General features: G+C 46.2%; 2 protein-coding genes across 3 annotated transcripts in view; both read left to right on the forward strand.

Moving 5' to 3' along the window:
• Positions 1–13,347, forward strand: part of ankfn1a (ankyrin repeat and fibronectin type III domain containing 1a) — an 85,352-nt gene extending 72,005 nt beyond the window's left edge. For both annotated transcript variants that reach the window (XM_085169898.1, XM_085169899.1), the window contains exons 21-26: positions 5,438–5,606; positions 6,252–6,418; positions 8,198–8,420; positions 8,493–8,685; positions 8,912–9,674; positions 10,109–13,347. In XM_085169898.1, coding sequence (XP_085026024.1) covers positions 5,438–5,606; positions 6,252–6,418; positions 8,198–8,420; positions 8,493–8,685; positions 8,912–9,659 — 1,500 coding nt within the window. In that variant the 3' untranslated portion in view covers positions 9,660–9,674; positions 10,109–13,347. The remainder of the gene's footprint in view (positions 1–5,437; positions 5,607–6,251; positions 6,419–8,197; positions 8,421–8,492; positions 8,686–8,911; positions 9,675–10,108) is intronic.
• Positions 13,348–13,467: 120 nt separating this feature from the next.
• Positions 13,468–22,434, forward strand: nog3 (noggin 3). The gene has a single exon (XM_085169904.1). It carries the CDS (start codon positions 19,228–19,230, stop codon positions 19,807–19,809), a length of 582 nt encoding a protein of 193 aa, XP_085026030.1. The 5' UTR covers positions 13,468–19,227; the 3' UTR covers positions 19,810–22,434.
• Positions 22,435–23,832: the final 1,398 nt, after the last annotated feature.

Raw genomic sequence — 23,832 nt, forward strand, 5'->3', positions numbered from 1 at the left:
GATGGCATCCATCCCACTTTGGATGGAGCAGCTCTCATTTCTAGAAATATCGACAAATTTATTAAACCCCTCAAAACATGACTATCCAGAGTTGGGACCAGGAAGCAGAGTTGCAGTCTTACACGCCTCTCTGCAGCTTCTCTCCTCCTGCTACCCCCCAAAAACCCATCTCCATAGAGACTGTGTCTGCTTCCAAAAAGACAAAAAACAAACAACTTAAACAATCACAAAGAAAGAACAATACAGTATCCACATCTGAACCAAAGAGTAAAACAGTGAAATGTGGATTATTAAATATTAGGTCTCTCTCCTCCAAGTCTCTGTTAGTACATGACTTAATAATTGATCAACAAATTGATTTACTCTGCCTTACAGAAACCTGGTTGCAGCAGGATGATTATGTTAGTTTAAATGAATCAACACCCCCGAGTCATTCTAACTACCAGAAATCTCGAAGCACAGGTCGAGGGGGTGGTGTGGCAGCAATTTTTCACACCAGTCTATTAATTAATGAAAGACCAAGACAGACTTTTAATTCATTTGAAAGCCTGATGCTTAGCATTGTCCACCCCAGCTGTGAAACTCAGAAACCAGTCTTACTTGTTATCATCTATCGTCCACCTGGGCCTTACACAGAGTTTCTGTCTGATTTCTCAGACTTTATATCTAATTTAGTTCTGAGCTCAGATAAAATAATTATTGTGGGTGATTTTAACATCCATGTAGATGCTAAAAATGACAGCCTCAACATGGCATTTAATCTGTTGTTAGACTCAATTGGTTTCTCTCAAAATGTAAAAGAACCCACCCACCACTTTAATCACACTCTAGATCTTGTTTTAACATATGGCATAGAAACTGAACATTTAACAGTGTTTCCTGAAAACCCTCTCCTGTCTGATCATTTCTTGATAACATTTACATTTACAATAATTGATTACGCAGCAGTGGAGAGTGGACTTTATCAAAGTAGATGTCTTTCTGAAAGCGCTGTAACTAAGTTTAAGAATATAATCCAGCCACTGTTATCATCGTCAATGCCCTGTACCAACACAGAGCAGAGCAGCTATCTGAACGCTACCCCAACAGAGGTCGATTATCTTGTTAATAATTTCACCTCCTCACTACGTACGACTCTGGATACTGTAGCTCCAGTGAAAACTAAGGTCTCTAATCAGAAGTACCTGACCCCGTGGTATAATTCTCAAACACGTACCCTAAAGCAGATGACTCGTAATCTGGAGAGGAAATGGCGTGTCACAAATTTAGAGGATCATCATTTAGCCTGGAGAAATAGTTTGTTGCTTTATAAGAAAGCCCTCCGCGAAGCCAGAACAGCTTACTACTCATCACTGATTGAAGAAAATAAGAACAACCCCAGGTTTCTCTTCAGCACTGTAGCCAGGCTGACAAAAAGTCAGAGCTCTGTTGAGCCAACCATCCCTTTAACGTTAACTAGTGATGACTTCATGAACTTCTTCACAAATAAAATTTTTATCATTAGAGAAAAAAATTACCAATAATCATCCCACAGATGTAATATTATCTACAGCTACTCTTAGTTCCATTGATGTTAAGTTAGACTCTTTTTTTCCAATCGATCTTTCTGAGTTAACTTCAATAATTACTTCCTCCAAACCATCAACGTGTCTTTTAGACCCCATTCCTACAAAACTGCTCAAAGAAGTCCTGCCATTGATTAATTCTTCGATCTTATATATGATCAACCTATCTCTAATAATCGGCTATGTACCACAGGCCTTCAAGGTGGCTGCAGTTAAACCTTTACTCAAAAAGCCATCTCTAGACCCAGCAGTCTTAGCTAATTATAGGCCAATCTCCAACCTTCCTTTCATATCAAAAATCCTTGAAAGAGTAGTTGTCAAACAGCTAACAGATCATCTGCAGAGGAATGGTTTATTTGAAGAGTTTCAGTCAGGTTTCAGAGTTCATCACAGCACAGAAACAGCTTTATTGAAGGTTACAAATGATCTTCTTATGGCCTCTGACAGTGGACTCATCTCTGTGCTTGTCCTTCTTGACCTTAGTGCAGCATTCGATACTGTTGACCATAATATTCTATTAGAGCGATTAGAACATGCTGTAGGTATTACAGGTATTGCACTGCAGTGGTTTGTATCATATCTATCTAATAGACTCCAATTTGTGCATGTAAATGGAGAGTCCTCTTCACACACTGAGGTTAATTATGGAGTTCCACAGGGTTCGGTGCTAGGACCAATTCTGTTTACATTATACATGCTTCCCCTAGGCAGCATCATTAGAAGACATAGCATACATTTTCACTGCTATGCAGATGACACCCAGCTCTATCTGTCCATGAAGCCAGATAACACACACCAATTAGTTAAACTGCAGGAATGTCTTAAAGACATAAAGACTTGGATGGCCACTAACTTTCTGCTTCTTAACTCAGATAAAACTGAGGTCATTGTACTCGGCGCTGAAAAGCTTAGAAATATGGTATCTAACCAGATTCTTACTCTGGATGGCATTACCTTGGCCTCCAGTAACACTGTGAGGAACCTTGGAGTCATTTTTGACCAGGATATGTCCTTCAACGCACATATTAAACAAATATGTAAGACTGCGTTCTTCCATTTGCGCAACATCTCTAAAATTAGAAATATCCTGTCTCAGAGTGACGCTGAAAAACTAGTTCATGCATTTATTACTTCCAGGCTGGACTACTGCAATTCATTATTATCAGGATGTCCAAAAAACTCACTGAAAAGCCTTCAGTTAATCCAAAATGCTGCAGCAAGAGTACTGACAGGGACTAGAAGGAGAGAGCATATTTCTCCTGTTTTGGCTTCCCTTCATTGGCTTCCTGTTAAATCCAGAATTGAATTCAAAATCCTGCTCCTCACATACAAGGTCTTAAATAATCAGGCCCCATCTTATCTTAATGACCTTGTAGTACCATATCACCCTATTAGAGCACTTCGCTCCCGCTCTGCAGGCCTACTTGTTGTTCCTAGAGTATTTAAAAGTAGAATGGGAGGGAGAGCCTTCAGTTTTCAGGCCCCTCTTCTGTGGAACCAGCTTCCAGTTTGGATTCAGGAGACAGACACTATCTCTACTTTTAAGATTAGGCTTAAAACCTTCCTTTTTGCTAAAGCATATAGTTAGGGCTGGACCAGGTGACCCTGAATCCTCCCTTAGTTATGCTGCAATAGATGTAGGCTGCCGGGGGATTCCCATGATGCATTGAGTTTTTCCTTTCCAGTCACCTTTCTCACTCACTATGTATTAACAGACCTCTCTGTATTGAATCGTATCTGTTATTAATCTCTGTCTCTCTTCCACAGCATGTCTTTATCCTGTCTTCCTTCTCTCACCCCAACCGGTCGCAGCAGATGGCCGCCCCTCCCTGAGCCTGGTTCTGCCGGAGGTTTCTTCCTGTTAAAAGGGAGTTTTTCCTTCCCACTGTCGCCAAAGTGCTTGCTCATAGGGGGTCATATGATTGTTGGGCTTTTCTCTGTATCTATGAAGCGCCTTGAGGCGACATTTGTTGTGATTTGGCGCTATATAAATAAAATTGAATTGAATTGAATTGAATATTACTCTGCACTTACATTACTCTGTACTTATATTACTCTGCACTTATATTACTCTGCACTTACATTACTCTGCACTTATATTACTCTGCACTTACATTACTCTGTACTTATATTACTCTGCACTTACATTACTCTGTACTTACATTACTCTGCACTTACATTACTCTGTACTTATATTACTCTGCACTTATATTACTCTGCACTTACATTACTCTGCACTTATATTACTCTGCACTTACATTACTCTGTACTTATATTACTCTGCACTTACATTACTCTGTACTTACATTACTCTGCACTTATATTACTCTGCACTTATATTACTCTGCACTTATATTACTCTGCACTTATATTACTCTGCACTTATATTACTCTGCACTTATATTACTTACAGGTAGGAACACTCAAACAACATGAGGGTAAACAGCAGGGATGGTTTAGGTTTTATCCGATAAACCGGTACTTTTATCGGATAACCGGTACTTTTGAAACGGTGCCGGTGCTTAAACGGTAAATGGCCTGTATTTGTAAAGCGCTTTCACTAGTCCCGCCTAGGGACCCCAAAGCGCTTTACACACCCAGTCATCCACCCATTCACTCTCACATTCACACACTGGAGGCAGCTACAGGTGTAGCCACAGCTGCCCTGGGGCAGACTGACAGAAGCCAGGCTGCCATATTGCACCATCAGCCCTTCTGGCCAACACCAGTAGGCAGTAGGTGAAGTGTCTTGCCCAAGGACACAACGACCGAGACTGTCCGAGCCGGGGCTCGAACCAGCAACCTTCCGATTACAAGACGAACTCCCAACTCTTGAGCCACGATCGCCCCCCTTAAAGAATGAAGAACACAAACTTTGTCCAAAAACCTCTCATGTTTTTATTTTTAGCCGTCTCTTTTTTCTGCAACATAATTATACAGTCTATAAGATACTATTTTTTACGTCAGAGTAATACGACATTTTTCACCTGAGTGACGCCACCGTTGAAAATGGATGGAGGTCTTTGACTATGAATTTTACACGTTAATGATGCTCATTGTAAATGACTTCTATTAGCAGACACTGAAGTACAGAGTGTGTGTGTGTGTGTGTGTGTGTGTGTGTGTGTCTGTGTGTGTGTGTGTGTGTGTGTGTGTGTGTGTGTGTCTGTGTGTGTGTGTCTGTGTGTGTGTGTGTGTGTCTGTGTGTGTGTGTGTCTGTGTGTGTGTGTGTGTGTGTGTGTCTGTGTGTGTGTGTGTGTGTGTGTGTCTGTGTGTGTGTGTGTGTGTGTGTCTGTGTGTGTCTGTGTGTGTGTGTGTGTGTGTGTGTGTGTGTGTGTCTGTGTGTGTCTGTGTCTGTGTGTGTGTGTGTGTGTCTGTGTGTGTGTGTCTGTGTGTGTGTGTGTGTCTGTGTGTGTGTGTGTGTGTGTCTGTGTGTGTGTGTGTCTGTGTGTGTGTGTGTGTGTGTCTGTGTGTGTGTGTGTGTCTGTGTGTGTGTGTGTCTGTGTGTGTGTGTGTGTGTCTGTGTGTGTCTGTGTGTGTGTGTCTGTGTGTGTGTGTGTGTGTGTGTGTCTGTGTGTGTGTGTCTGTGTGTGTCTGTGTGTGTGTGTGTGTGTGTGTGTGTCTGTGTGTGTGTGTGTGTGTGTCTGTGTGTGTGTGTGTGTGTGTGTGTGTGTCTGTGTGTGTGTGTGTGTGTGTGTGTGTCTGTGTGTGTGTGTGTGTGTCTGTGTGTGTGTGTGTGTCTGTGTGTGTGTGTGTGTGTGTGTGTCTGTGTGTGTGTGTGTGTCTGTGTGTGTGTGTGTGTGTGTGTCTGTGTGTGTGTGTGTGTGTGTGTGTGTGTGTGTGTGTGTGTCTGTGTGTGTGTGTGTGTGCAGGCCCGTCACTTCCGGCTCTACAGTCAGGAGGTGGTGGAGCTCGGTCACGGCGTCTCCTTCCTGCTGCTGCTGCCCGCCGCCGATGACGTCTGCTCCGCCCCCGGACAGTCCAACCCCTACACGCCGCTGTCGGGGTTCCTCCACCTGCCCCTGCAGATGTTCGAACTCGGTAAGAGCACGCAGCAGCGCGTTACATCGGTTTGATGGCACGGTGACTTTCAGGGATGAAACATCGCGGTGGATCTAAAAGGCGGAGCAGACGGCTCTGCTGGGAACGAAGCAGCGGCGAGGTTCACGAGCACGGAGACGCCGAGAACGACCCGCTGAGGCGTTTTTAAGAGACGGAGACGCTGGGAAACACGGTGAACACGTTAGAAGCTACCAAGCAGAACTTTCAAGAGCTCAATGAAACGAGACGACTGCAGAAGGACTGAAGAACGGGGATGTGGAGCGCCATCTGCAGGTTTTAGGAAGTGTAACGTTCCAATCAGGCCGTAACCAGCGAGCGTGTTGGAGAAGCATCACAGAGCAGCAGCTCTTACAGGAAGTCGTCAGCCGACTGTCCCGCAGCCCTGAGCAGCCCTGAGGCGGGCTCTCAGGTTTACAGGCTCGCTGTGCAGAGCTTTGGGCTTTTATTGTGGCGGGATGAGCAGCACAGACAGAGGTCCGTCTGCGGAGCCGAGCATTACATCAGTCTGCAGCCAATCAGAGCAACACTCGCTCTGTGTACGCACCGCTGCTCGCCGCGCCGGCCGAGTCAGACCGCCACGATGCTTCTTGTGTCCTCTCTCACGTCCTTTCCTTCTCTCCTCAGTGCACTTCTGCACCTACAAAGAGAAGTTCATCAGCCTGTACTGCCGCCTGTCCTCCGTCCTCGACCTGGACGCCCTCATTACCCAGCAGGCACTGCGGGAGGCCATCACTGACGGCGAGGTGGCCACGGCCAAGCAGAGGCACCAGCTCATCCTGGATTACATCCAGGTAACTTTTGGTCCTCTTTAACCTTTTGACCTATAAATTTCCCAGCATGCATTTCACACACTCAGCATCACCTTAAAGTTCTCACGACGAGTTTTCTGATTGTTCCTGAGACGCTGTGGCTCAGGGTTAGTCCAGGTTCTTCTCACACTCGTCTTTGTGTGGAGCTTCATCCTGAGCAGAGCGCGCTCCGTAACGCCCTCATATTTCAGCTCGCTGCATCGCTTCATTTCCTGTGGACGCGGCGCGGGGCTGATGTAATGGCGTGGACGTGGTGTGGGGCTGATGTAATGGCGTGGACGCGGCGCGGGGCTGGTGTAATGGCGTGGACGCGGCGCGGGCTGGTGTAATGGCGTGGACGAGGCGCGGGGCTGGTGTAATGGCGTGGACGCGGCGCGGGGCTGGTGTAATGGCGTGGACGCGGCGTGGGGCTGGTGTAATGGCGTGGACGCGGCGCGGGGCTGGTGTAATGGCGTGGACGCGGCGTGGGGCTGGTGCTCACATCGATCCGGGCTCAGCAGCAGCTCTTTGTAAGCGCTCGGCAGCGACGCCGCGCTCTGTGGGACGAGCAGGAATCTCCTTCGTGTTTTCCTAGCAGCAGACTCGCCGCATTCTTTCCAGTCGAGTCATCGCCGCTGTCCGTCTCCCCGCCGCGTGTCGGCGGTTGGCTGACTCTGTGAGGACCGCCTCTCTGACAGCAGGCTAATGGCTGCTAATCACACGCCGTCCAAAGAAAACATGTTCTTCAGTGTTTCCAGAGGAAGTGACCACATCAGCAGCTTATGAAGAGATCCTGTCTCATATGTAACACGTGACCTCACTGATGTGCACAAACAGAGGAGTCCACAGTCATGTGTCACTTCAGCTAAACGACGCTGTCTAATAATCTTTGTTTGTTTCAGACAAAGCTGTGACGATCCCACTGAGAGCCCACAGATGAAAGTCTCACGTTTTTACGTCGTTTCCACGGGAACAGCACAAACTAACAGCTGATGGATTCAAACAGCTTTTCTGTTTCTGGGCTGAAAATTATTTGTGTAAAGTGTTTTTAACCTTCCAGCCAAATTAGACTTTACCGAGTGGACGTGGATCCGCCACCAGGCCACCGGCGTATAATTGTTCTCCGTGTCTCCATCATATGTTGCATCAACGTGCAGGAAACAGGAACACGGTTACACGGGAACGCCGAGGTGCTCGTGCTGGCATGTAGTCAGCTGACAGTGTGGATGCATGACTCCAGAGCCAGTGGGTAACACGTTGTGGAAGCGTCACCATAGAGGCGGGTGGTGGTCAGATCAGTGGGATCAATAAGCAGGCGGAGCTACTCTGCAGGACCAATAGGATGAAGAGTACAGCCGATTAGACTGCAGCTGATTGTGACATCAGCTGATCGCTTGTTTGAACTGCAAACATTTGCCTCTTTCGTTCCACCCGAGGCACATGTTGACGTTACCGTCGTGCACAGAGCGTGCACGCCACAGACTATCACTCGTGTTTGTTCGATAGTGTGAGGGGAGGAGCCTGACTCCTGATCACTTCCACAGCTGAACTCAAAAGTGCCGTTAAATACACGAGTTTACTTTCAGCGTCACTAATGTTGTTATGACAGAAACACTAAGATCTCTCACAGTAGCACCAAACTGTTCATCATCAGGCTTCATCACAGTTATGACGCCAAAGACGAGTAGATCATCAGAAAAGCTCTGCTGTTTGAGTAAAGCTGTGACTCCGCCCATTGAGCTGCTTTTGAGAGCTAAACTTGTTTTTTCTGCGTCTCTGTAGCAACTGGACGAGATGCGGCGGGACCTTCGCTGGATTACGGACGCCCTACAATACGCACGCTACAAGCAGCCCCGAGGCGGCGTGCCCATCACCTGCTTGGTGGATGCCAGCGTTCCTGAGAGTGACTCCGGTCAACAGAAGACAGACTCCACTTCCTCAAACATGGACTACCTGCCCACGCCGTCTCCTTCCCCGGAGCTGCGCCGGAGGAAAGCCGTCAGCGGTGAGGCGTCAACAAATAAACTTCAGGAAAACAAGCAGCACTCAAAGCTAACGTTGATCCTCTGTCATCTAGAGTCGCTGCTGGGCTCAGATGAAGATGCGTCCTCGGAGGTGTTCCTGCCCACAGACAGCGACTACGACTCCAGCGACGCCCTGAGCCCCCGTGACCTGGACCTGCTCTATTCTCCGGGCCAGGATCTGTCCCAGCAGGCCCTGCACTCGCTGGGCGGCAGCGCCCCGGACGTGCTCCAAATCAACGAGCTGCGGTGAGCGCTGTCTTTAACCCTGCACGTCTCCGTGTGTGATCAGAGTCGGTCCACAGCGCTGTGACCTGCACACCTGGTTCTCACAGGCCCTCAGAGTCACATGACTTCTACTTTCGTTTTCATTTCTTTAGATTTTAGCTTCTTTGAGTTGTTGAGCATCAATCCTCCAGCAGGTCCTCCATGTTGTTTGGGTAATCTGATTACTTTCCTCATGGTTTCCACTCAGGTATAGCGTGTGCCCGGCTAAAGACCTCCCCCTCTCCCCCGTGGTGAAGGATCCTAAGGATGCTCCCCTCTCCTCACCTCTCCTCCCTCGCTCGCCCTCTCGCTATCGAACCCTGCCCACCTCCCCCTCCCTCCCCCTCTCCCCCAGGTTCTCCAAAGATCTTCCCCTGTCCCTGTCCCCGGCTCTGTTTGACACCACCCGGACTCTGGAGGGCCTCTCGCTCTCAAAGAGCCACCACGAGGGCCCCGCCCCCCTCCGGACCCTCGCCAACCCACCCGCCAAACGTAAGATCCTGTCCAGGAGCCACCGCGGGCAGTACTTCAGCGGGCCCCAGCGCTGGCTCAGGGGACACAGCGGGGAGAGTCACACCGGATCGTTGTCAGAGGGAATCTACACCAAGCAGCTCGACCCCGACCTGGCCCTGCCGGGGGACCTGCCCTCCCCGGATGGCACCACCTATGTCAGCCACGCCTCCTGTGTCCTGGAGAGCCGCAAAACCCGACACCGGGAGCCGCGACCGCACGTTCGCAGGATATTCGTTGAGCCCTGCAAAGAGCTGTCACCGGGCCACGAGAGGAGGGGGTGGGAGGAGGAGGAGCAGGGGGCAGCGGTGATGGAGAAGGTGAAGGCCGCAGGCGTGTCGGTGGTCGTGGAGGGGGAGGAGCCAGAGGGAGCCACCGCCCAGGAGGTGGACTCGGATGACCAAACCAACGCCCAGGTGTCGGAGATCCTCAGCAGCACGCTTTAAGTTCTTCAGACATATGTAGGTACCAAAACCAACAAGGCATGATGTCACTTCCTGTTCTCTACTTAAGCAGATTTTCATGATTCATAGTTCATAATAATCCTTCTTTATCTGGTAGTCTGCATTCCAACCTCTGTCTGAAACAAGCTGTTTTAGCTCCTCCCCTTTTAAGCAAACACTCTTCTGATTGGTTTCCCCTCACAAACAGAAGGTCTAAGCAGTAGGTGGGCGGGGCCATGTAACTGCAGTGTTTAGATTACAGCACTGAGCTCATTTTAGAAACTTTGGTCACGATCAGTATAAACATTCAACAGTTGTGAGAAACTATTTGTTTATACTGTCGACCTGAGGAGTCGCCCCCTGCTGGACATTAGAAAGAATGCAGGTTTCAGATCCATCACTATTCACAGTATCTCACCTAACTATTCCCCGCCCTCCTTTTTTTACTACAGTGGTGATTGGCCGGGTGTGTTGCTGACGAGCTGCCTCCGACCTCCGCAGATTGTAAACTCAACTAAAGTTGCTGGTTCAACTCTGCCACGCCTCAGAACCCATGGCGTCGACTGTTACCCAGGAAAAAAAATCAATGCAACGACAAACCAAGCACTGCTTCTCCGACCAGGAACTTTGCACACGACTCCGCATGTCGACCAACAAAAAGAAAAGAAAAAAAGGTGTTTTGATTGATTGTTTCGCTTAAAAAATCCCCGTTTAGAGTTATTTTTTCGACCCCGCCCTCAGAGCATGGATACCCACCCTCGACTTGAATGTACGGTTCAGCCTGTTTGTTCGTGGCCGCCTGTGACGATCCAATCCCGTCTTTCAATCACTGTTGTTCTGAGCTGCTCCTGTGTGCTGTCCTGGTGTTAAAAAGAAGAAAATATATATAAATATATTAATCGCTGAGTGTTGAGCACGGAAACGGCCTCAGTCACTAAACAAAGACCACTAAAACCTTAAAACATGAAGTATTTTTATATTTTCAGGTTTAAAGACCAACTATTTTACCTGGAATGTGGATGACTAGTCGGAGCTGTATTTTGTTGGCATGAAGTAGTCTGTGGTGTTGTTTTTGTTTGTTTTAATCTTTGACTGAAGCTTTACGTCCAGTTTGTGCTTCCCTTCTTGTTCGGCATGATGATGTCAGGGAGTCGGTCGGTTTCGGTTTAGCCTTCGCCGCGTGGTCAGACCTGACGGTGTTTGTGCTGTGTTGACTTCTTGTTCAGCTTCTTCCACGATGGCGGTGTTTTCTCTTCTGTTTTTCTTTTTTACTTAAAACTTGCAGCAGCTCCATCTGTGTTATAGAGAAGTGATGTAGAGTGGAGAGCGGATGCACAGATTCTTAACGTATGCACAGTATTTTAAAAGTGCATTTTTAACGTTTGCACATAGCGATTATGGAATTAAAGCTAATTAAATATTTGATTAAATTGGGCATTAACTCTGGCAGCTTCTACCACAGTGACTGTACAAAGGTTTAATGTCCTACAAAGGGTTGACGATAAAGCGTCAGTTTACAGGTTTGATTCTTTCTCCAGATGATCTTTAGTGATGTCTGAAGATTTCAGCTTTACAACCAGACGCGCAATAAATGTACCAACACATTCCTGCTGCAGCTGTCTCGTTAGCACAGCTCATGGTGTAGTTAAATCATTTATTCTTTTTCATACTGAGAGTTACGGAGAAGATCGTTACCAAAATCATGTCCGTGCTAAAGGTTATCGCCAATATCTGAGTCATTTAAAAATCAGGATTATTGAGGTTTCTCGCGTGATGTCATGAACACGTCGTCTGCCGTGGACGAGATGCAACCACCATGGTTACTATGGAAATGTGTATTCCCGAACTGATTGGCCTTGGTTCCTGAGGTCTTTGGTTGAAATGGGTTGCCAAGATGGTGGAACACCAAAAACCCCTCGCAACTGGTCTGGGAATGATCAGGAAACAACCAGTGGATGGCAGATGGTTTCAGACTGGTCTCAAGTCTTATAATCTTCTACGCTGACTCCATGATTGTGTCTATAATGGTGAACCAGTCACATGGTTAAACCTCAGTAACCTGTCATTTCATTGGCTAAAGTTCCCTAAAAAATCCAAAGAACGTCATGTTTATCTTTTGGCTCCACATGACGAGAAAACGAACGTTAGCGCACTAGCTAGCATTAGCCAGAGGAAACACCAGTTTTATGTAACAAACATAGGTTAGCCAAACAGGAATATCAGACAATTTTACGATGTATCCACTATTTTAACGCAATTTAGTTACTTTAGCTAGCTAAACTAACTAGGACCGCTTGCCAATGTTATTGTGGGCAAAAACTGTGAATCCTAATTAGCCAGCTAGCAAAATTATCATTATTAAGTCTAAGATGATTGAGTTGAAGCAAAAGCATTAAATTAAAAGATGTGGTAACGTAGAGGGATTAAAGGCAGGGCGGTTAGCCAGCTAGCTGTAACGTCACACCGGCTATTCAGTGGAGTTTAAACATTTACAGCATTTTCTGTCAGCACTAACAAAGGTTTCCTGGACCTGATAAACAAAAAGCCAGCAGTTCTGAAGCTCGACACGAGACATGATTTTGGTATCGAACATCTGACTGTCAGCATTAGGCTACGTCCTCATGTACACGGGTATTTTTTAAAGCCAGGATTTCTTTTTGAAAAATATCAAGAGCATGCCAGCAGGTGGCGATATAAGCCTCACTTATATCGCCACCTGCTGGTGGCAGCTCAAAAGAATAAACAATAATTGTTTACTTTGGGACCAAAAGGCCCAGAAAAAGTCACAGTAACTAAATGCCTGTGTACATGTGGACAGGACCTTAAGCTGAACCAGTTTATAACGATTTAACTCTTATTTTTGTACCTGTGGCCACATCTTCTGATTATGTGCTAGCAAAATTAATAAAACCTGATCGTAGTCATTCGATGAGTATTCGACCGGAAATTCAACCCACCGCGTGTCCTACTGTGAATTTCGATAGTTCTACAAAATGTTTGTGTTTAGCTGTCGACGTTCACGTTAAACGGCTATTCTAGTTTTAGTTTCCTTGTGCATGAGTACAAGACGACGCCAGCTAACGTTACATTAGAAATGTCATTTCCATCCATGCCACGTCAAACTCAAAAACACAGCAAACAGGGAACGCCGTAAAAAGTTTCCATCAACATTTCTTTATTTGAATTTAATGCTTGAATTGAAAAAGCTGGATGGAAACTTGGCTGATGACTACAAAGGTGTTGGCTACAGCTATGGAAATAAAAGTTGTAATAAACAGCAGGAAGGAGACAGTTTCAGCAGCCGGGTAACTCGCGCCACAGTAACTTGAGTTTATTGATTTTGAGGCTTTTATTCTGAAAGGCTGAACGCCTAAACTTTGTTTTTATTTATTTCACTCTGTCTTCATGTTTTCTTTCTGCTGTTTTCATCACGTCTGGTATTTTGTGGTGATGTGCGGACTCAGAAACGCCGAGTCGACCTTCTGTTTGTATATTTCTGGATCCATTTATCTAAAGATGCCTTTTGCGTTCACTTTAATGCCACTTTATTTATTTGCAGCAGACGTTGATGACGTGTTTTTTATGGACTGCTTTACAAAAAGTGTTCATGCATTTTGACATTTTGCAACCTCACAGGAATGGATGTATTTTACCAGCTGAAATAAACTCATGTTGATGTCGTGCACTTCAACCTGCCACCTGCTGTTTGTGAGGTTTGTGCGCCGTGCCTGTGGCATTCTGGGTAAACAGCACTCTTCATTCCTCAGGTGGTGTGTTCAGTCACAGCTTTGCTTCAGAAAGCTCGGGTTTAACGCAGGTCTGGTTTAATGCTGACTCTAAATCAGGTTTTATACTGGCTGCCATTAATGTAAGTGTAATTAAGTTTTTCAGTTGGGAATAATTTAGACGTGATAACAGCTTAATGTCAGCGTTCAATCTGAATTAAAGCTTAACTTTAAATCAGGTCTAACCTGAGCTTTAAGTAAAAGTTTATCCAGGCTCTAAACCACATTTAAAACTGGTTTTAAATCTTCATACCACCTTAAATTTGATTTAAGTGTCTTAAAGGAAGCTTTAATTCAGGTTTAATGTCAGCTTTTTCATTCTGGCTTCAAATTAGATTCAGTTCAGGCTTCACATCTGATTCATGTCTTGCTGTGAACCAGGTTTAGCTCTGATTAGAAGGGATTTATTGTCTCTGCAAAATCTGAATCAGGTCAGAACAAAGGAACAGAGTCTGGCACAGCGCGAGGAAGCATGAACACAGTTTCATGTTTCTGAGTATTAAACTGTAGAACAGTAAAAAGCCACCGAGCGTTACTGTGCACGCTGTCTGTGGTCGCTCAGAGGTCAGCCCGTAGGTGTTGGAGGAATCGGCCGAGCTCCTGAGCTGCACGCCGGGCGGCTGCGGTCACAGGACGCCGTGTGGGAGGGTGTGAACCAGCTGGAATCTCACACCACCGCTGCGAGGGAGTTTTCCAGCTGGAGCTCCCGGAGCATTCAGGAGCGTCGGTCCAAGCCACAGGATCGCCACTCTGCAGGCAGGACGGTCCAGCGGCTCAGACGGCGAGCTGAGCAGACGTCATTCAGTTTCACCACAGCTCCATGTTTCTGACAGCGGAGCAAAATGTTTCAGTGAAATTAGAGAAAGTGTCCGTTTCATCGCCTGCTGACGCTTGGTGGAAACGTTGTTATGGTCTGAAACAGGCGCCATGGAGGGACGGCGTCCTGTCCCGTCACTGACCAGTGTTTGAGGGCAAGATCACTAAAGGACGCCGATGCTTTGATATGCTATGATTCAATTTAGCTTTATTTATTTAACAGCTGTTCACAACAGGCCTGCAGGTGCAGTGATGACGCCGCGCGCCTGCTGTAGTTTTAAATGACGGAGCAGGTGGAGATCACTTTCAGCTCGTTCACGTCGAGTCACTGACGACTCTCCACGTAAACGCCCCCTGCTGCACTGCGGCTGAAGTGCAACCACTTCCTGTCCGACGGGGTTTACGGCGGCTCCGTCCTCGGCCTCTGACGCCGACCCTCGAGAACACTCGCCGTCTTTAAGCCGCCTCTGTGATGTTGAAGTGGATTATTTTGTGTTTGAATCTGTTTTTCATTTCAAAGTCTCCGAGCAGATGTTGCGGCTGATGTGAACGCGCTGTCCTTCTGTTTCCTGCTTTTCCATCAACTCTTCTGGAGTCTTCTCGTGTCCTCGAGGCTTTTGGGGTAAAAACATTACGTCAGCTTCTCGTTGACTTATCATCAAAAGCCTCGTCGTGCCATTAGCATTCTCCATAGTTTCCATTTAGCCGCTGTGTTTCGTCTTTCCACTGCAGACAGTTCCACATGTTCTGAATCACGTTTTCCTTTGATTTTCTGAAGCCGGGCTGCGATACGGCCCAGCGCAGTGGATCAGTGGGTTTCCAGCCTTCAGTCGGACTCCTGCAGGTCCTAACGGCTCCTCTGATGTTCAAATATAACGTTAGCGTAATCTTAATAACGAATCAAAGGGCCTCCCAGGATGAGGAGAAACAGGCCGGCTGCTTCGTCCGTGACCCGGCCAGATAAAACCGGGAGCTGTTGTTTGTTGTTGAGTAACTCTGGCTTTGATGGTGAGATGACCAGGGCAATTTGGACGGTCCATTTGGGCGCGAAGGCTTCAAGGTGGCGGGATCAGGTCAAGCGCAAAAGAACAGACACAAAACGGGCCGTTATCAGAGGTTTCAGCCCCGCCCTCCCACCGCCAGAATTATTGTTTCAAAGAAGCTGAACCCCGGAAAACGAGTCGAAGCACAGACGTGCAAACAGATGTTTTTCTGATCGCTTTAAACCAGAACACTGAATACATTTACCTGTTAAATCTCCTCGATTTCCCCAATAAATCCCGACTGATGCATCAATGAAAGCACGAGTGCGTGTTTGGGCTTCAAAGTGAAAGCAGGAGGACGGACACGGTCTCAAAGGTGCACGTTTCCACAATCACAGGGCTGCAAGTGAAGCCTGTTTAAGAGAAGACCAAGGATGCGACTCCATCACGTCAGCAACAACAGCTCGAGCTGCAGAGTGAAAGCTGCTCTGCAGGATTCAAAGTTCAGGTTTTTACACCTGAGTTTGAAACAATCGAGTTTTTTTAGGTTCTTGAGGATGTTTGGCCTCCAAAAGGATAAAAATACAATCTCAGAGTCGGTCACATCAACACCTAAACTCGTTTTATAGGGTTCAAGACGCTTCAATCATACAGAGAAACTATCAAACACTCGGCGACAGTGGGGAAGAAAAACTCGAGCACTGCTCAAAACATCAGCAGATACATGAGGAAGGATCTGGAGTTAAATCCTCCTCGTGCTGTGGGGCAGGTTAGCAGAGGTTCAAATGTTTGCACTGTGATGAGTTTAAAGAGGATTTCATGATTTGAATCACGCTCTCAGCCATGAACGCTGAAGTCGCTGAGGGTTAGCCCCCTGAGCGCTGACGGCAGCATGACAGCCGACGCTACGACAAACCGTTTTATGACGTTCTCGATCTGGACGCGTCAGTAATGCTCTTATTTGGGACGTGAAGGAGTGAAGCTGTCGTCTGAGCTGATGTTTGAACCTAATGTGTTTTTCCCCATATTTGGATGTGAAGCTCAGACGGTTCCTCGGAGCTCACTGGTGCCTCTCCCTCCGACCTGGAAGGTGCTTGAGGCGCATCCATCGCAGCCTGGACTCGAGTCCCCCGGGGCTCCTCTGTGGACCCGATGTGGAAGCGAGGGATCAAAGGTTTACAAAGAGAGGAAGTCTTATCTTATCTCACTGCCGCTGACTTCCTCCCCATACAGATATGACAGTTTAATGGCGCCTGTCACACGCTCTCACCGGCCACAAAATTACCCAAAATTCAGCAGGAGCCGGAGGGGGGAGGGCAGCAGGGGTCACAAAGAAAACCTCAACTGTTTAGGGAACCTTGCAGAGCTGGACGTGGATAAAAACCATAAATCAACATCATCCATCAGGATCTTCAGAGTCAGTTTGAACTGTGACGGACGGTTCTGTCTGCATCTTTCCACCTCAGGTTCATTCTGTCCACAGCGTCAGTCTCTGAGTATTATAGAATAGAATAGAATAGAATAGAATTCAACTTTATTGTCATTGCACATGCACAGGTACAGGGCAACGAAATGCAGTTTGCATCCATCCAGAAGTGCTTTAGTGATACAGATATATTACAATATATATTAGCAATAATATAGATATGTAAGTATATTACAGGAATGGGTCTATTATGGTATGTTATAATGTACACGGTATGAAGTATGTTATGGATATGCTATAACTATGTATGTACAGAATGATTATTTACACAGAGCTATACAGTAGTGCAGTTAAGATCAGTGAGATATGTGGATAATTTCTACAGAGGCTATAAAGTGCTAGTGGTTGTGAGTGGTGGTTCAGTCCATGTTATTATTGTGTGTTTGAGGGTACGGTTGTCCATTGTGTGTGTGTGTAGGTGGTTGTGGGTGTGTGTATGTTCAGTCCATGTTATTATTGTGTGTTTGAGGGTACAGTTGTCCATGTGTGTGTGTGTGTAGGTGGTTGTGGGTGTGTGTATGTTCAGTCCATGTGTTAACGTGGGTCAGATGTCAGGAGGCAGAGTTCAGGAGTCTGACAGCTGTGGGGAAGAAGCTGTTCCAGTACCTGGTGGTCTTAGTCCGGAGGCTCCTGTAGCGCCTCCCAGAGGGCAGGAGGGTGAAGAGTCCATGTGATGGGTGACTGGGGTCTTTGATGATTTTCCCAGCCCTTTTCAGACACCGCTTCCTGTAGTTGTCCTTTATGGCAGGAAGTGGTGCTCCGGCGATGCACTGCGCAGTTTTCACGACCCTCTGCAACACCTTCCGGTCCGAGGCAGAGCAGTTCCCATACCAGACTGTTATACAGTTGGTCAGGATGCTCTCGATGGTGCAGCGATAGAAGTTCACCAGGATGTCTGAGGACAGGTGGTTCTTCCTCAGAGTCCTCAAGAAGAAGAGGCGCTGGTGAACCTTCTTGACCAGCTTGGAGCAGTTGGTCGTCCAGATGAGATCCTTGGAGACGTGGACTCCCAGGAACTTGAAGCTGCATACATATACAGTCTCTAGCAATCATCCGTGTGGTGTGAACGATCAGCTGTAAGACATTTCTCTCTCTAAACACCTGATATGTACATGAGAATAATAACTTTATGAATTCGTGAATCACCTTTCAAAACAAAGTTTCTGAAGCTGGAGGGTCAGTGTCAGGTTTACAGAGTCGGTGAAGCTGACAGCAGAAATCAAACAGGATGAAACACATTCATAGAAACACACCTGCTGCCTCGTCACAGCAGGTAAGGAGGCTGAAATAAACGGAGCGCTGATCTAAGCTGCGTTCATTAAAGAGGCGTGTCTGAAGCCTGTCGCAGCGAGCTGTTGGCTTACAGGTGTCCACGCTGCTTCCTGTTGGGAATCCTGGCAGGAAGCAGCGCTCCACGCTGCTTGACCTGAAGACTCCGTCAGGGTGGAGATCGCAGAGCTCTCCACCGCACCTGATGTCCACTCTGACTCTGACCCTTCCTCACATGTTCAGGCTGAGCTGAGGGTGACGAGGGTCTGCTGCACGTCGTCACCGGCAGTAATATATGTGACATAAACATGAAGACATAAAGAAGATGTTAATCTGAATGAACCTTCTGGAACAAATGTCCTGCTTTATATAAACAACAGTAAAAACGGGGTTTCCTAAGGACAGCAGCAGGAGGTGCTGTCTGAACAGGTTTGTGAGGAGACAGCGAGAGAAAGAAACTGATATCAACAGTGAGTTTACAGGTTTGGGACGGCTGCTGTTCTCTGTGTTATATTTATTATATTTCTTAAATGCAAATCTATTTATTTGCATTTACTGAACAAGGTAAACAGTTGATTTAACAGGTAAATGTCAAAACGACATTTGACCCCTCGAGGTTCAGGTTGAGGGTGCAGATGAGTCCACATGTGCAGAGTCTCAGTCAGACATGTTTGTTTAGCTGCAACTGATCTGCAGAAACTACAGAAAGTAACCTCTAAAATATTTACATAGAAAATACTGGAGTGAAAGCAAAAAGTAGTAACTTACAGTAACTTACAGTAAAAGTACTGAGTTACATTCCTTTCAAAGCTGTGGGGGGGCACCTCACGTGGCGTTTGGTACTTCCACAGTACTCTGGAGTATTTGTACCACTCACGCTTTTACTTCATGTCTGTGCTGACTTTATGAGCTCACCGTCATCACGCGTGGATTCCTCCTGGTGCTTTCCTCTCCTCCTGCTCACGGTCACGCGCTTGTGCGTGAACTTGGAGTATTTTGGGAGGGGGTGGGCCCGGCGTGGATGACATCAGCACCCTGCAGGATATCTGGCTGCAGCGAGCGGAGGCTTCACTCGGGCTTCGGGAGAACCAGCAGCAGCATGCGGACCGCGCGTGGAGTCCCGCGCGCCGTGGACCTGGACACGGACTGCGCGGACCCGCCTCTGCGCCCCGCGCGCTCTTAAGGTTGCTAAGGTCTTTCTGGATACCTGCGTGGGGGTGTGGCTCGTGGACATGGAGCCCTCTTCCCTCCTGGCCGTGTTTGCGCTCGTGCTCTCCGTGGGCTTTGGGACGGAGGAGGGGGCGTGCCAGCACTGCTTCCTGCTGCGGCCGGTCCCCGGGGACGGTCTGCCGGTGGAGGCTCTGCAGGAGGACCCGGACCCGGCGCTGGACCCCACGGAGCGGGACCTGAACGTCACGGAGCTGCGTGTGCTGCTGGGAGCCCGCTTCGACCCGCGCTTCATGTCCGCATCCCCGCCGCAGGAGCCCCCGGACTCCCCGGGGGTCCCGGAGCCGCCGCGCGGCCGGAAGCTGCGCCGCCGGCTGCAACAGTGGCTGTGGGCGCGTGCCGCGTGCCCGGTGCAGCACGCCTGGAGTGACCTGGGCGCGCGCTTCTGGCCGCGCTACGTGAAAGTGGGCAGCTGCTCCAACAAGCGCTCGTGCTCGGTGCCCGAGGGCATGCTGTGCACGCCCGCCAGAGCCGCGCACGTGACCCTGCTGCGGTGGCGCTGCCGGCGCAGGAACGCGCTCCGGTGCGCGTGGATCCCGGTGCAGTACCCGCTCATATCTGAGTGCAAGTGCGCTTGCCCGAGCTGAGACTCTCCACTCACACCCGCATCACACCTGCACAGGCGTGACATCATCACAGGCGTGGACTTTATTTATTCATCACGTCATCCTGTAAAATCACGTGTTTGACTTTTTCTGTTCGAGAAACAGAAAAGTGTCAAATTTGTTTTTGCAAGAAATGTAAAATGTTTTCACAGCAGCCAAATCCCCCAGCGGGTCCACAGACCGGCGCGCGCCTGCGGGTCCACGTGGAGTCAGTCTGCTCAGAATCAGTGCAAAAGATCCAGAATCTGTTTTATGTCCTCAGAAAAGTACAGATGGGTGGAAACGAGCAGCACCGCAGGAACATTTGTCACATTCAGGCGACTTGATGTGTTTTTTCTGTTTGATTTTAAGGTGGAAAACCTGCAGATCAGGTTCCAGCTAAATGATGTAACCGAGAAAATTATTATCTTATTATCAGTGATTTATTCTTGTCACTTCTTTGGAGAAATAAACACATTTACCACAAGGTGGCAGCGTTTTAGCAGTTTTATATCTGTTGTGTTTAAATGTTTGTGTTTAATAGAGACGCTGAACGTCGTTTTGGTACGAATGAGTTCAAACTAACATGAATAATGTGGGATCGTGTTATTTAAACCAGAGTTTCACGGACAGCAGGGAGGATGGAGGGGCGGTGGACGGCTCCAGCAGGCTCTCCTCTGCACGTATTCAGGTGGCGCGCACACCTGTGCCGCTGTTGCTGCTGAACAGCTACAGATTTTCTTCATGTTCTTCCTGTAGGTTGAAGATTAAGATTGAAAGATTAAATTCTATAAATCCAGCTGATTATTGTAGAAATACGTGCGCGACGTTCTCATCAGAATCACGTCACGCATTCAGCTTCGGTCTATCGTGAACCTTTGATATAGTTTTATTGTTTGTTGTCTTTTTGTCCGTTTTCTCTCTAAACTCCTGAAAAACTGAAAACATTAGTGATTAGGGTGACGTCATTGTACAGTTTGGAATAAAAAACTTTGTGTTGTTGAAAAAACAGCAAATCCTCAAAAACAAAAGAGCTGAAAGTGTAAAATGTTTGAGAGCAGGAAGAAGCTTTGATCCAAACGATTTAACGCTCATTTAGTTTCAGTTTAAAACCTGCAGCAGCGGCTCAGAGACGAGAAGCTTCTCTGTGTGGTCGCTGCTACAGACCTGAGTCTGTAAATCACTGCAAGATATTAGAAAACATCAAGTCTGAGTGGTTTACGTAGCACAAAGACTAAACCAAGGAAATCAGTAAACATGTGAGAAACAGCATCAGTCCAGGAGCGCGCAGATCACTGACACCATCAGTGACCCTGAGCTTTGAGACGTGCTCTTTCTCCTCGGGTGGTGCTTCATCTTGGCCCGCGTGAGGAGCTCTACGGACCACAGCTAAACCACTGTGGAGTTCTGAATCACATATTAGGTAAAAGTTCGTGAAACATTTCTGTCCGAAAGTGGCACAAAAACGCAAAGTTTCAAATGATCAGTTGAACGTGAAAAACCTCCAACAGGAGCACGTCTGCAGCTCATCGTCCTCCCAACATGAGCTCAGTGAAACAAAGTGAAAGAATCTGCCATGTCTGACGCGTTTCCACATAAATGATGAGGAGAGTTCACTCGGAGTCACGCTGCGTCTGTGCAGCAGAGACTGGAAAACAGACTGCAGGTGGGATGAGTGGGAGATGTCGGAGGTCACACCCACGTGTGTCAAGGGTTTCACTGCAGTGCGAGGAGACAGCCGGCATCTGTGGCCACCCACCCGGCTGCCCGGCCGCCGCCGGCGTCCCCGCCCACGCGTCATAAACCCCGGTGTTCAGAGGAGACTGCCAGGAGCCGACGCGCGTACACCGCAGTCCGCGCGCTGGACTTCCTGTGGTGCAACAAACGTGTCAGTGTGTAAAACCTGTAAGCACAACATTAGTAACCAGAGACAGACGATGAGCAGCACACAGACACTCACGCTGTGGAAATATACTTTCATTTCTATATAAAATGTCATAAACGTGCAGAGACTCTTTGTTTTAGAGTCGACACATTTTTTCCTCCATTTCTAGAATTTCCTGAATTGTTTTCCTGTTTCACAGCAGGCAGACGCTTCCTGCAGCACTTTATTCCACATCGAGTGTAGTCAAGAATATGTTTGTAGCTCCTCTACAGCAGCAGTTTACTGCGGTCAAGTGAGCCTCACTTACAAAGTCACAGTCAAGCCAGCCACACCGAAAATGTTGTTGCACTACTCTTACGCATATTACGGTAGGGGTGGAGCTTAGAAACGCAGTCTTTTGTGTCCTGACACTATTTTACTTCACAATCCACTCCCAGTTTTGGTTCATCTCCACTCTGCACCCTGTGATCCACAGCCTAAATTACTGTATGATTCAGAGAAAATTAACAATAAAATTTACCCACTTTACTCTACTGTACTTTTAATGTCCTCATCTTTGAGTTCAGATTACAGGAAAACTGTATGAGGTGACGCAGATATCTCGCTGGATTCTGACTCCGGGTCAAATAAACCAGAAATGACATTTTTGACGACCAAAAAAGAGACGGCCCAGGCACGAAGGACATTTGCACAGACAATACGTGAGGCCTCAGGAGTGTAATATCTTCTTCAAATGGATATATTTATTTGTGTAATATCTGATGAACACTAACATACATATATATACACACACATATATATATATATATATATATATATATATATATATATATGTGTATATATATATATATATATATATATATATATATATATATATATACATATATATGTATATATGTATATATATACATATATACATATATACATATATATGTATATATGTATATATGTATATATATACATATATACATATATATGTATATATGTATATATGTATATATATATATATACATATATACATATATACATATATACATATATATGTATATATGTATATATATACATATATATATATATATATATATATATATATATATATATATATATATGTATATATATATATATATATATATATACATATATACATATATATATATATATATATATGTATATATGTATATATGTATATATATATATATACATATATACATATATACATATATATGTATATATGTATATATATACATATATACATATATACATATATATATACATATATATATATATATATATATATATATATATATATATATATTATGTTTTAGTATTTGACAGTGACAACAACTGTGCCATGTGTGCAACGGCGAAACCACCTAATCCAGGACCCTCCATCACTGACTGGGTATAGTGTTTTTAAAATAGTTTTATGTTATCTACAACAAAGTATTTGACTTTAAGTATTGTAATTGATTAAAACATAGAATTATTTACTTCATGTGTTTATGAAAGTTCGTATGTTTTTGTGTACAGATCCAGTGTGATAACCGCTGGTTCCATTCTGAATGCCTGGACAAATGAACAGCTCAGCAGTGCTCAGAGTGGAAGTGTGTGCTTTGTGTAACCTGATTACACCTGCAGTGAAAGCTACTTGAATAATCTGCTTATAGTTGTTATTGCTGTTTTGAGGAACACATGTGTAAAACACAATGTGTATAACATTCTTGCTTTGAGCACCTTAAGTGTTTCCTTTTTGATTTTTTGGGTTGTGTGATGACAGATAATGAATAACAATATATCTAAACTGTGTAGTAGTAATATGAGAAATCAGTAATCTGAGAAATGTAATGTCTCACCCTGACCGGTCGAGGCAGATGGCCCCGCCCCTCCCTGAGCCTGGTTCTGCTGGAGGTTTCTTCCTGTTAAAAGGGAGTTTTTCCTTCCCACTGTTGCCAAAGTGCTGCTCATAGGCGGTCATATGATTGTTGGGTTTTTCTCTGTATGTATTATTGTAGGGTTTAACTTATTATGTAAAGTGCCTTAAGGTGACTATTGTTGTGATTAAGCACTGAATAAATAATGTCTAAAACTAAAGTTGCTACTTGAGGTGGTGTGTGAATGACATTTTGAAAAATTTAAATTTT

The sequence above is a fragment of the Neolamprologus multifasciatus genome, chromosome 8, assembly GCF_963576455.1.
Source record: "Neolamprologus multifasciatus chromosome 8, fNeoMul1.2, whole genome shotgun sequence".
NCBI classification, from domain to species: Eukaryota; Metazoa; Chordata; class Actinopteri; order Cichliformes; family Cichlidae; genus Neolamprologus; species Neolamprologus multifasciatus.

Excerpts from the sequence above, each read along its gene's own strand:
- nog3 (XM_085169904.1), top strand. The coding sequence starts at position 19,228 with ATGGAGCCCTCTTCCCTCCTGGCCGTGTTTGCGCTCGTGCTCTCCGTG.